General features: G+C 41.2%; 2 protein-coding genes across 6 annotated transcripts in view; one reads left to right on the plus strand and one right to left on the minus strand.

The window, feature by feature from the left end:
• CACNA1C (calcium voltage-gated channel subunit alpha1 C) overlaps positions 1 to 1,628 on the minus strand; it is a 610,648-nt gene extending 609,020 nt beyond the window's left edge. For 2 of the 3 annotated variants that reach the window (XM_087722897.1, XM_087722893.1), the window contains exon 1: positions 1,016 to 1,628. In XM_087722897.1, the coding sequence (XP_087579023.1) occupies positions 1,016 to 1,154 (139 nt within the window). In that variant the 5' untranslated portion in view covers positions 1,155 to 1,628. The remainder of the gene's footprint in view (positions 1 to 1,015) is intronic. The other variant, XM_087722896.1, reaches the window with a different exon arrangement.
• DCP1B (decapping mRNA 1B) overlaps positions 1 to 13,945 on the plus strand; it is a 60,135-nt gene that overhangs the window by 16,650 nt on the left and 29,540 nt on the right. For all 3 annotated transcript variants that reach the window (XM_087722898.1, XM_087722899.1, XM_087722900.1), the window contains exon 4: positions 9,896 to 9,962. In XM_087722898.1, the coding sequence (XP_087579024.1) occupies positions 9,896 to 9,962 (67 nt within the window). The remainder of the gene's footprint in view (positions 1 to 9,895; positions 9,963 to 13,945) is intronic.

Genomic DNA, 13,945 nt, shown 5'->3' on the forward strand with positions numbered 1-13,945 from the left:
TATGTGATGGAATTTTATTTTGTTTAGATTTTTAAAGATGCGAGATTCATACGAGCAATTAACGCATTTAAAAGTGTTTTCCCTTCATGAAGTTCAGCAGATAGGTAACATTTCAGTTTGTTTGAAAATTTGGGAGGGTTTTGGTGTTGGTGTTGAAATATACTACTAGGTGGGAGAATTCTAGACATTTCTTAAAGATAAGATAGACCACATTAAGCAGACAGAAGTAGAAGTTGGAATACTGCTTTATTTTTAAGAAGGATATTTCAAATGTCTTTCTATTTGTGTTCTATTTTGCCATTGAATCCTTACAGACAGAAGTGATTTTATGCAACAAGATAAAAATCAAAATTTGGTGTGACTTTGGTGTGACCTACTAAAGTACTATTGAAATATGAAATATGGAAAAAAAACCTGTAATATTTGAAAATCTATGTTTTCTTATATCTTTTAAAGTCACGACTGCCATTTGTTAAGCTGTTGTTATGTTTAAGGCACAAATTGCAATTTTAAATTTAAAGAAAAATAAATGGGAAGGGCTTGGAGAATAACAAGCTTCAAAAGAATAGCCAGATATTTTTTATCTTCAGAGAAAATAAAAACAAAACTGTACATTGAATTGATGCACGTGAAATTTTTAATCTTAAAACGTATAAATCTCCTCTTTTGAATTAGATTATAGCCCATACGTTCTAATCCCAATTATATTAGACAGTGCAAAGCAATTCTTTATTTTGATATATAGCAGTATTATATCACTATAATATTGTAAAGTCTATAATTTTCATATTCCCCTAGCAAATTCACTGTAGTATCTTCTCTGCATAGAAGCCCATTCATATTAATTATTATTTTGATTTGCTGAGCCTGGATTGCTCCGAAGACAACTATTAGAAAATATATAATCTGAACTTTAAACATGGCTCTTCACTATCCCAAAACAGAATTTGAACAAAATATACCAACATCAAGTAAGAATTTTATTTTTGTAGAACCCATTACTGGGAATCCTTACCTCCGGGTGAAATATAGAAGCAGTTGAGTTGAGTTTCATTAACCATCTTGCCCGCATATTTCACCCCAGGTTCCCCCGACTGATGTGCAGGTAGTGGACGATATGCTGATGTAGCTTTGCGAACGAGGGTCTGAAACATCTTCTTCCAATCCAGATCGATAAAACAGAGTAGTAGTAGGAATGGTGCTCTAACTTAATGCTATGCAAAAAAATAAAAATAAATGCTATCTGGTCAAACTAGTCAGATGGCCACAAAATATGTGGCAAATAATAGCCAAATTGGGTTAATGCTCCTCCTCCCCAAATACTGTTAGGAAGATACTTTTAAATAAAGTTCTGTGCATTTTTTTTGTTGTTCTTTTAAGGTTTTCCTTCCAGGCTGTTATTTAAAGTCTTTCCCTTATGGTTGCTTGTAGTCCCTTTCTCCTTCTGTTAGTTTTACAGGAAAACTTATATTGAGAAGTGGAGTTAATGGACTCCATCTGCCTGTCAGTTCATCACCTCTCTGAGCCATGGAGGCTTCTGGTTGTCATACATCATCACCACCTTGGCAGTTTCTGATAACTTAGCCTTGTTTTTGAAGATAGAGTTTTTGGGGTTTCTGGGTTTCGCCTAGCGAGAGAACATATTTTCCCCGAGCCATAAGTTGTATTTTAAAGATATCGGAATCAGAGCAATTGAGTTATGACGTAAGCCCAGGGAACTTATTGAGTTAATACGCAATGCAAAACATGCAGGGGCATTTCCTGAACCTTACATATATGCCTTGATATAAAGGGTTTGTTCCAAGGCAGCGCCTTCACATATTTTCCAGCAATTTAAAAAAAATAAATAAGTGAAGGATAGCATCCCCTTAAAAGGAAAGGCATGCAGTCCATTTTGTAATGATGCAACCTTTCTGGTGAAATTATCTTGAGGTTGCAAGTGGCTTCACAGGCTGAGCTCAGGAGACAGTTGTTTGTTTCTTGGGGACATAAATCATACAGTGGACAACACGGCCTTTACTTTATTGTAAGACTTCATAGATTGATGGATGCAAGTGTGTCTCGTCTCCTCCAGACCAGAGAGAGAGAGGCAGAGGGTGTCTTCTCATGAAATATTCTTTCTTGTTGTATATCCTAACAGGCCCCTGGGTTTTGTTTGAAACTCCCCTTGTTTCTGTTTTTAGAACAGAATTTAAAGGGCCTTTAAATTTAAAGGACCATTTTGCTCTTCTGAGCCCATGATCTTGGAATATAGAATAGAATAGAATAGAATTTTATTATTTGTATGCTGCCCTTCTCTGGGAGGACTCAGGGCGGCGAACAATTCAAAAGGGGAAAAAGAGGAACGTAAAAACGAAATACAAATAATAAAAATAGGCAACAGTCGCACAACCATACATGTCGAGAGGGGAGGGAACTCATCACCCCCAGGCCTGCCAGCAAAGCCAGGTTTTGACGGCTTTTCAGAAGGCCTGGAGAGAGGTGAGGGTTCGAATCCCTGCGGGGAGTTCATTCCAGAGGGCCGGAGCTGCCACAGAGAAGGCCCTCCCCCGGGTAATAGCCAGATGGCATTGGCTGGTAGATGGCACCGGGAGGAGGCCAACCCTGTGAGATCTAATGGGTCTGTGGGAGGTAATTGGCAGCAGGCGGTCTCTCAAGTACCCAGATCCAATACCATGAAGGGCTTTATAAGTTACGACTAGCACCTTGAAGCGTATCCGGAGACTGATCGGTAACCAGTGCAGCTCGCGGAGGATAGGTGTAACGTGGGTGTACCGAGGTGCACCCACAATCGCTCGCGCGGCTGCATTCTGGACGAGTTGAAGTCTCCAAATACTCTTCAAGGGCTGCCCCATGTAGAGCGCATATTTCGATCAGTGGTCTTTTAACCGAGAAGCGGAAGCCACAGTGCAGCATTATTAAGTCACTGCATACTTTTATAGCTGTGTGTTTTGGTCTACTTACCGCCACATACCCATCACGTATTTCCCGATTATATAGGGAGATTTCTAATCTGTATCTGGTTATATTTGGGGCAAAATGGACTTGACTTGCTTTGTGGCTCTGTTTTGAGTTTTTCTTTTTGGATCCAGAATGTCAAGTGTGTTAAGAGGTATTTGGCACCCATCAGAAAATATGCAGCTACACTTAAGTGTGGACAATCTGCATTGCAAAATAGTAAGGCTCTTCATCATGTAAAACAGGAGAAGAGGTGCCCCACGGATATATTTAAGCTTCTTAAGGAGATGAAAAACCATGGAATAGTTACTTTCTAAGTACAGTACAGATAGTCCCCAGGTTACAACAGGTCATTTATGGTTCAAAGTTACACTAAATCCCCCAAAGGTATTTATGTCCCAGTCCCAAAGTTAGGTCTGTTGCAGCACTTCTGCGGTCATTCATCCTTGTGACCAACTGGAGATGTTGCAACATGTGTCTCCCCCCTTCTATTTCTTCACCAGCCTGCCCTGTTTGGGTCCCCTAGGCACTGGGTCTGCTTTGCCACTCATCTCCACTCATTACCGATTGCTCACCTACCTTTCGAAGCTCTCCAGAGCTCAGAAGATTGGGGTACAGAAGGAGGAGGTGCCACTCCCTCCCTGGGCCATGTAGCAAAATTCCACCAGCGGCCATCACTGAGGGGAGGGAAGGCTGGTGACTAGCGAGGAAAAGAAAACCCAAGAGTTTTGTCAGCATCTCAGAAAAAGACAACTGCTTGTGGAATTCTGCCATGTGGCCCAGCAATGGAGCTGTCTGTCCTCCTTCTGTACCCCAATCTTCTGAGCTCTAGAGGCTTCGAAAGGTAGGTGAGCAATCAATGATGATGGTGGTGGTTGGAGGGGCGGGAAGGAAGCCCAAGTGGCGGTGGGAAGCCTATCTCGGGTTGGGAAAGGCCTTGGCAGCTGGAGGCAAGTGGGAAAGGAAAGGAAGATAGAAGAAGGACAGAAAGGGAAAGGAAAGAGTGGAATGGATTGGTACTGCTCAAAAATCAAGTCTCAAGATTCCGTGGACCCCTTTGGCTCAGGCAGTCCAACTCCACGCCGCTTCCCTCTCTCCCCAAAGTGAAGGGATCGCAGAAAAACTGCCCAGCCCAGAACGGGGACTTCAGACGACTCAATGCTTGAGAAACCCCGGATGTGCAGAGAAACGCAGGCTACAACCAGCGAATAGCGTTTTCCCAGGAACCGACAAAGCCCCACAAGATCAATGGGAATTCTCCCTTCTGCAGTATAATCGGTCTCTGGGCAGAGTCTTTCTTGATTTCACTAATCACCAGATGGAGGAGAGAGTTCGGCGCAAGAGAGAAGGGAGGGAGGGAGGATATTTTCAGTCACATTTAAAGACATTAAAAAACACTGCGCTGCAGTTTGAAATTTGTGCTCGGTGTTTTCTTGTTACCTGAGCGGCTGTGCAGGCGCGCAGCTTAGAGGGAACATTGCTGCTATTCCCTGTATTAGTAATTCTTAACAGGAGAGAAAGATGCAGAGTTTGTCTGTAAACTAGTATCCTGTTCTGGTCAAAGGGAAGATTTATTTGTTTAATCTATCTATCTATCTATCTATCTATCTATCTATCTATCTATCTATCTATCTATCTATCTAAATGTGTGTGTGTGTGTGTGTGTGTGTGTGTTTCAGCATAACTGTGGAACTCCTCGAGCAATTCCAACTAAACTTGGTACAGAGATGACCTACCCTCTGAAAACCAATACTGTGGGGGTAAAACACCCCTAAAACCTCTCGGTGTTTGTGTTCAGTTAAGATACAGCCTGTTGTGCCTTAAAATGGCTTCTACTGTACAGCGCAGTGGAGTTGCCCTGGTAACGGCTTCACAGTACTTCACAACGAGGCTCCCTCTAGTAAGGGGGAAAATCCAACACCAAAAATTCCGTTTGGTCCAGACATTTTTCCCCTATAAATAAATACCTGGGCAACACCGGGTTACCAACTAGTAAATAAATAAAATAGAAGGAAGATCAGCCACAGTTGAGCAACAAGTGTCAGGCTGTCTCTCCAACTCATGTAAGTGGCTTCTGGTTTATATTTTCTTGCTTGTCTGAACATGGAGTAAGCTTGCTCTCACTCCTGGCCAAATGTTTTTGCTTTGTCTGTTTTAATAGGTGCTAGAGTCCCTCCTGTGAATACAATATGGTCAATTTTTCTTCTTCCCTTTAGACCTACGTTGATAGGTAGTGTACTGTTTGTTCCAGATATGACCTGCATTAATAGCATCCTTTAGATATAGTTCTATTTTAAGAGAGTCTTTCCCCCACCCCAGTATTTTAAATCTGTAAGGTAAAGGTAAAGGTTCCCCTCGCACATATATACTATTTGTTCCTGACTCTAGGGGGTGGTGCTCATCTCCATTTCAAAGCTGAAGAGCCAGCGCTGTCCAAAGATGTCTCCGTGGTCGTGTGACCGGCATGACTAAACACCAAGGGCACATGGAACGTTGTTACTTTCCCACCGAAGGTGGTTTCTAATTTTCTACTTGCGTTTTTACATACTTTTGAACGGTTAGGTTGGCAGAAGCTGAACAAGTAACGGGAGCTGACTCCGTTACAGGGCGCTAGGGATTCAAACCATCGAACTGCTGATCTTTCTGATTGACAAGCTCAGTGTCTTAGCCACCATGTCCCTGATCTGTAGCCCCAAGCAATTGGATGTTTTGATTTCTGTTATGATAAATAGAAAGGGATAGATTCATACCTTGTGTGGTTTTAACATTATTGGAAAAAGTTATACGGAAATATGTTATAAACATTTCTTATTAGAAACATTTATTATAGAAATAAGCTTATTCGTGGATTTCCCAAGGACCTTATAAATAACAATGAACAATTTTTCCTATATCCTCCATCTTTGTATTCAAAATGAACACAACTAGCAGATGTCTCTGTTACCATAGACTTGATTAACTCATGCAGAAACATCACGTCTGTTTTTCCTTATGGCGACTGGGCTCATATGTTGGATAGAACCAAAGTTTATTTATCCATGATTTATTGAATAAACTATAATTACTTTATAGTTTGCAGAGCAAGCTAAGCAACAAATCGTAATTTATAAATCACAGTAATTGATTCACCCAGCATTCTGGGCCAAAACCAAACTACATTGTCAATACAATATTTATATACAATATTTGTTTATTTATATTGTGAAAAATATAGATATATATTGTGAAAAAGCAATGATACGCTCCCCTATTTGTTGTGTTCATAGGTTTGTCCTCTAATTTGGTATATATTTAGAGGTACATTTGATATTCCTCGAATTATATTTCTGTCTCACATGGATAAGAAAGAAGGCTTGATATCAATTACCTGTTGGCAAAATTCCAATTAATACCTTTTTTTAAAAAAATCAGCCACTTTTTAAATCTTCTATGAAAAAAGTATTTTTGATAAAGGTATATCAGCAATGGAAGAGATCTCTGAAAAGGTATAGGTTATGTTCTAGAAACTAAATCTAAACCTAATTTTCAGGGTTCCGACGGATGCCCTAATTAAATCATGAGCCTCGAGCCAAGCTTCAAAAGAAATCCAGTTATTTATTAGGAACTTTATGTTGGTATGTTCCCAAGTGAAGCCAGCTCTGACCCCACGTAATTAAGGCCCCAAACACACCCTGTTTCCCCCCTCCCCCAGGGTGTGTCATCAATCACATTTGCTGAGGAAATTTTGTGGATTGTTCCAGCCGCTTCAGCAGGAGCAGTTGTTTCATAGTTCCTTCAACTGATTAGAAAGAACTGTATATTTTAAAAAGCAGAGTGTTTTTTTCCCCCAGCAAGTATTAGAACTTGGGCCAATTTTGGATTCACAAACTACGCAAGATTGGGTGTGGTTGACACTTGGAAGACAGATCACTGGGGATTCCCAGGGCTGTAGACTAAACAAAACAACAACAAAAATGAGAAGACAGGGACAAAGTATTTCTGTAGTGTTGTCAAGAAAACTGCATGGATGCATGGTAAAAGTCATTGCATAGTCTGGGGCATTTTTTTTCTCATTACTTAATATATATGTATATATTTTTTAAAAAGAAAAAGACATGGAGCTTTTGTTGTTTGTTTGTAGCTGCAGTATCAAAGAATCCTCAACCAATGAAAAATGCAATTATTTTTCAAGCAAAATACTTCCCTCTTGCAGTCTAAGTATATGGGTGAGCAGACAGGATTGCAGAAGGCAGTATGGGAGAGATGGAGAAGAATGGACAGGCTGGGAAATGTCAAGTAAGTTTGGAGAAGGCAGTAAGGATGGCAGGTGATAGGCAAGTTGTGGAGATGTCGGGAAATACTGAAGACTTAAATTCAGCAGAGGAAGATAATGAGTGGATAAAGAAGATTGGAGATGGCAGGAGGAGGCAAACCGTAGCATAAGACAAAAAGTGATGAACAATGGTCTGTCATGGTCTGATTATCTATGTAACTATCTATCTATCTATCTATCTATCTATCTATCTATCTATCTATCTATCTATCTATCTATCTATCTATCTATCATCTATCTATCTATCATCTATCTATCTATCATCTATCTATCCATTCTCTCTCTCTCCAGTATCTATCTCCATCCATCCCTTTCTCTCTGTCCATTGACCCATCTCTCTCTCTCTCTCTCTCTCTCCCTATCTATCTATCATCTAGTCTATCTATCTAGATCATCTGTCTATCATCTGTCCGTCCATCCATCCATTCATCCATCCATTTATCCATCTACCTATCTCATCTATACTATGCCGATGTTACCAGTGGTGGGTTCCCAATTTTTAAACTACCGGTTCGAGTGCCCTCCCGTGGGTGCTTGCATATGTGCATGATGCTTTTGCACATGCATATGTGCGTGACACTTCTGTGCATGCACATGTGCGTGACACTTCTGTGCATGCGCATGTATGTGATGCTTCTATGCATGTGTGTGACGCTTCTGCACATACATGTGATGCTCTGTGCCTTCCGATGCTGCTACTACTGGTTTAGCCAAATCGGGCCGAATCAGGAGCAACCCACCACTGGATGTTACCCAGGGGACTGCAGTGCTAGTACAGAATACTTATTTGGCTGCCTTACTACTGCTAGCCCATTCGATTCAGACTTGTGCAAGAAAGATGAACGGCATCCTGCAGTGTCATCCGAGACTTTCTCTCTCCACTGAAGTCACCTCACAAACGAATGTCACATCTGGGAAGGTCCAGTGCTGGCAAGAATTTGACGTCCGCCACAGAGCACCAGCTCATCTTCCCACCAAAGTAGTGCCTCTTTATCTACTTGCATATGACATGCTTTTGAACTGCTAGTTTGCACTCCAAGTAGACCTTGACTTACAAACATTCATTTAGTGACTGTTCAAAGTTACCAACGGCACTGAACCAAGTGACTTATGACTGTTTTGATCCTTGGCAACTGGCATGTATTTATGACAGTCGCAGTGTCCTGGGGTCATAGGATTAGCTTTTGCAATCTTCTGCCAAGCAAAGTCCATGAAGAAGCCAGGTGCACTTAACACCCATATTACTAACTTAACAACTGCAATGATTCACTTGACCACTGTGGCAAGATAGGTTGTAAAATGGGGCAAAACATACTTCACAACTGTCTTGTTTAGCAATGGAAATTTTGAACTCAGTTGTGGTTCTAAGTCAAGAACTAGATGTACAAATATACGGGACCTAAAGCATTTTAGCCTGATCCTGCTGTGTGTTTCTAATTCCTGATGTAAAGTATATTGGTCTCTTATGAGACTCTACTATGAAGCTGAGATGTGTAGAGCTTGAGTAATATAACTGTTAATAATTGAGTGAACATGGCATTTGAAAGGTTAAAAAAGTGAACAATAACAATGGAACTCATTTAATGGGAAGCACATAGAAATTTCAGGATTGTTTTACTCTTCTGTGCAGGTTGGATATATTTTAAAAACATAACCTTGGGCCCCATTATTTCACTAAAGCCTTTAGGGCAGGGATATCAAACTCAAGGCCTAGGGGCCAGACCCGGCCTGCGGGGTACTTAGATCTGGCCCACGGGGCCACCCTGGAAACAGTGAATGACTGGCCCGTGGTGCTTCTGCTAGCAAAAATGGAGTTCGGGAGGGCTGCACCTGGCCCTCCCGAGCTCCATTTTCGGTGACAGAGGGTTGCAGGAGGCTCTGGTAGTCGAAAACCGAGCTCAGGAGTCTGTTTTCGCTGGCAGAGTGCTTGGGCCCCCACAGGTGCCCCCGACACGAGTGATGTCGAGCTGGCCACACCCACCCTGGCCGCATCAACTCCAGCCCTCCAAGGTCAAATACAACCTTGATGCAGCCTTCAATGAAATTTGAGTTTGACACCCCTGCTTTAGGGTCTCTACGGATCCTAGGATTGTTTTAAGCAATAAAGATTATGCTTTGGGGTATGACTTTGGTTTGCAAAATGGTAGCTTCCCCTTTTTAATTGAAAAATAAAATAATGGGGACATAGAGTACGGTAAGTATTATGATGGGTTCCAGAAATAGAGAAAGAAACATAGGCGAGGCAGAATTTGATGGATGGACGAAATTCATGGATGAAGCCTAGTTGTTTCCTAACAGAATAGTTTTCAAGGCAGGTGAGCTGAGAATGTTCTGGTATGAAAGACATGACTATACAGAGAACGGCAAAGTGGGAGACTTTCACCCAGTCAACTTGATCTGGTTGCTAGAAATGTTGTGATTGCATATCTACATCATGCAATAAGAGGTAAATGGAGTAGTACAATAGAAACTAAAATGCAACCGTTTGAATTTTATAGTGTTATTTTTAAAGCTTTGGGACCTCCTCTGCAAGCAACATGCATTGATTCTTGATAATGCCAAAAAGGGCAGCTGGTGTACATGAGGCTCTGTTGTTCATCATTTGTGTTTGATGTGCGTTTACAGTGTCCATTTATGGAATTTGGTTTTACGATAAGGAAGAATGCCAAAGAATTGCAGAGCTGATGAAAAAGTAAGTGCCAGTTGGCAAAGACAGACTGACGGGGTGGGGGTGGAGGTGGAGGGGCGATGGTAATGTATTTTTTTTAATGTTATGTCACGGTTACTATAATACATTTTTTAACATTAGCCTCTTTTCAACTGAGATTGCTGACATAGAGACATCGAACGTATTAAAGCAGAACATCAACCAAAGTTATGGTCTTATGACTGTTTCTTTCCTGTTTGAATAGAATAGAATAACAGAGTTGGAAGGGACTTTGGAGGTCTTCTAGTCCAACCCCCTGCTCAGCCAGAAAACCCTACACCACTTCAGACAAATGGATATCCAACTTCTTCATTCACAACTTCTGGAGGCAAATTGTTCCACTGATTAATTGTTCTAACTGCCCGGAAATTTCTCCTTAGTTCTAAGTTGCTTCTCTCCTTGATTAGTTTCCACCCATTGCTTCTTGTCTTGCCCTCAGGTGCTTTGGAGAATAGCTTGACTCCCTCTTCTTTGTGGCAACCTCTGAGATATTGGAACACTGCTATCATGTCTCCCCTAGTCCTTCTTTTCATTAAACTAGATATACCCAGTTCCAGCAACCATTCTATGTATGTTTTGGCCTGCAGTCCCCTAATCATCTTTGTTGCTCTTCTCTGCACTCTTTCTAGAGTCTCCACATCTTTTCTACACCGTGGCAACCAAAACTGGATGCAGTATTCCAAGTGTGGCCTTACCAAGGCATTATAAAGTGGTATTAACACTTCAGGGGATTGATTCTATCCCTCTGTTTATGCAGCCTAGAACTGTGTTGGCCTTTTTGGCAGCTGCTGCACACTGCTGGCTCATATTTAAATGGTTGTCCACTAGGACTCCAAGATCCCTCTCAGAGTTACTACTATTGAGCAAGGTACCACAGATACTATACCTGTGCATTTTGTTTTTCTTGCCTGTTTTTCTACATGGGAGTAAGTCCCTTTGAAAAGGTTTATGGGGATTCTCAGTCATCCAGGTCATGGTTGTCCCAAAAGTGCTTCTTGGATTAGAAGCAAAACATCTTCAATGAAAAACAAAGAAAGTGCAGTTGCCTCTTGAAAAAGCACCTTGGGGTCTCTTTGAAAAACATGGCGTTTACTCATGAATCAATCTACATGCAGTTGCATTATAAAAAGCATCGTTTAATTTTGTTGCTTTGGAGTAGAAGGAATATTCCTGGTCCACGATCATTTTTGTGTTTCATTTTACTGGTTGGAGTAGCTGTTGATCTTTGGTGTGATAAATACAAAAGTACGTGTATTATACTTTGTATTTATAGTTGGAAATATATATATATATATAACTACAGTTGTATTTATATTTATAGTTGAAAATCATGCCAGTTTCCTGCCTGGAAGGCTCCTAGGGTGGAGCTGAAAGGCAAAAGGGAAACAGTATGCTCCCTCCCATATTTGGGCATACCAGGTGCTTTGACATAACAATCATTTCCTTGGCTCAGCTGATAAGGGAGGAGAGCTTGTGGCTTAGAGGCTAATACAACTGCCTAACATGTTAAAACAGCCCAGGTTTGAAAACCCAGTAAGGGTATGGCTAGCTGATAAGAGCTAAATAGCTTGAAATAGATCTATACTACTCTCCCTTTATTTATTTATCAGCACAAATGCAACACAAAAATCGCTTTCTGCCTGCTCCTTTCAGCTCCTAGGGTGGAACTGAAAGGCAAAAGGGAAGCAGTATGCTCCCTCCCGTATTTGGGCATACCAGGTTCCTTGTGTTAATTCTTCTAATATGGATACACTTTTTAAAATGCATTGAAAGTGATGGATGACCATACAATATACAAACAGTCACAAATAACCCTGCAGGCTCTAACCAAAGATTCAGCATCTTTTTCCTTACAAAGAAGAACCAGATACTTCCAGAAAACCCACTAAGAATATATGAAGGAAACAGGTCCCGTCATTTCCCACTACCTAAGGACCTGATATCCAGCAAGAGAGATTGTCTGACCCATAGTAGTTTTAGATAGCTATAATGAACCAGTTTTCCACGAATGTCTCCTAAGCAACCCCCAAGTCATACCAGCCAAATAATCATGTGCAATCGTGTGGTAAACAAGTTCAATATGTCTCATGTCAAATAGTTTCTTTGGCCTGTTGTTGGCCTAGTTGGGCTGGATGGCCTCACATTCTCCTATTATGGGAGCAGGCAGGAGACACCCCTCCCTCTCTCCATTCAATCTCATATTCTGCTGTTCCTCCATCCTCCTCCTCCTTTCCATACTGGTGCGATTGGTTAGAATGCAATATTGCAGGCTGACTCTGCTTACTGCAATGAGTTTGATCTTGATGGGCTCAGGTTGACTCTTCCATTCTTCTGAAGAATGGTAAACGGTAAAATAAAGGACCCAGATTGTTGGGGGCAATATGCTGACTCTAAACTGCTAGTTTAGAGAGCAAAGCACTATGAAGCTGTATATACACTAAGTGCTATTGCTATTCTTCTGATGACATGTGTCATCCCCACCATGTATTTGCCAAAGTCGTTTTGTCTTAATTCATAAAATTCACAAACGTCCCTCCTATAGAACGTACTCTGAAGTTGTTTTCAGCTACCATTTTTCAAACCTTTATTGCTGTGACATTCTTTGTGTAAGATGGAGTATATTCTATTACAAATTAAGCCATAGGATAGGTAAAGGTAAAGGTTCCCCCCGCACATATGTGCTAGTCGTTCCCGACTCTAGGGGGCGGTGCTCATCTCCGTTTCAAAGCCAAAGAACCAGCGCTGTCCGGAAACATCTCTGGTCATGTGGCCAGCATGACTAAACATCAAAGACGCACCGAGCGCTGTTACCTTCCTATCAAAGGTGTTTCCTGTTTTTTTTACATGCTTTCGAACTGCTCGGTTGGCAGAAGCTGGGACAAGTAACGGGGGCTCACTCCGTTACGCAGCGCTAGGGATTCAAACCGCCAAACTGCCCACCTTTCTGATCAACAAGCTCAGTGTCTTAGCCACTGAGCCTCCACGTCCCTGCTGATTTTTTTCTAATCCTGCCTTTATTACTTTATAAATAACTCAAGGCAATGAACATACCCTAATTTCCCAACAACAATAACCCTGTGAGGTGGGCTGAAATGGAGTAACTGGCCCAAAGCCTGCTTTTGTGGCTAAGGCAGGACTAGAACTCCCAGGCTCCTGGTTTATAAATGTCCCTATAAGCCATAGGATACATTTATGTAAACTAACTGTAATATCAATAGTGCTTTCCCCATATTTCCTGATTTCTAATCTTAAATGGTTGCTTTCGGTACTTCAGCATGATTGATTAATCATGCTCAGTTCAAATTTGCCATGCATCGTTTTTGCCAATACCTGTATACACATTTCTTTGGAGTTAAGGATCATGCTCCATTTTCTCATCCTTTGCTCACTTTGAGGAAATGTCCTCTGCTTTGTGTTTCATATCCTCCTTAATTACATGCCATTTGCAATGTTGGCCTTCCCGGCACATATCAGACTTCAAAGCCCGTGTGAATAAATTAACACATGCCCAATAGAGCTCTTTGGGGGAGCTCCCTGCTTATTTGTCTCTATTATTAGAACTGTCATTCTTGTCTTTTTGCTTTCTGATCTTAAATGGTTGTCAATCCATAACAGGTTGCCCTGGCAACATTCATCTGAAACAGATATTTGCATAGCTGCAAAGTATGTAGCCGGGGTGGAGGTGGGGGTGGGGGTGGTGGATGACACCCTGTCTTCAGTCATAACTAATAGATATTCTATCATAACTAATAGAATGGTTACGTTGGTTCTTTTCACCCACCAACTATGAGCGGAAACTTTTTTTTTCAATTTGTGAAAGCTTAGAATGGCATGCTTGGATAGCACAGAGATAAAATGGTTAAATTTAAATTAAATTAACATGATAGAATGATTAATTCTGTGTGTGTGTATGTGTGTGTGTGTGTGTACCAGTGGTGGGATTCAAATAATTTAACAACCGGTTCTCT

This window comes from Thamnophis sirtalis, unplaced genomic scaffold, assembly GCF_051295495.1.
Source record: "Thamnophis sirtalis isolate CommonGarterSnake01/CBP01778 unplaced genomic scaffold, rThaSir2_p1.2 scaffold_9, whole genome shotgun sequence".
NCBI classification, from domain to species: domain Eukaryota; kingdom Metazoa; phylum Chordata; class Lepidosauria; order Squamata; family Natricidae; genus Thamnophis; species Thamnophis sirtalis.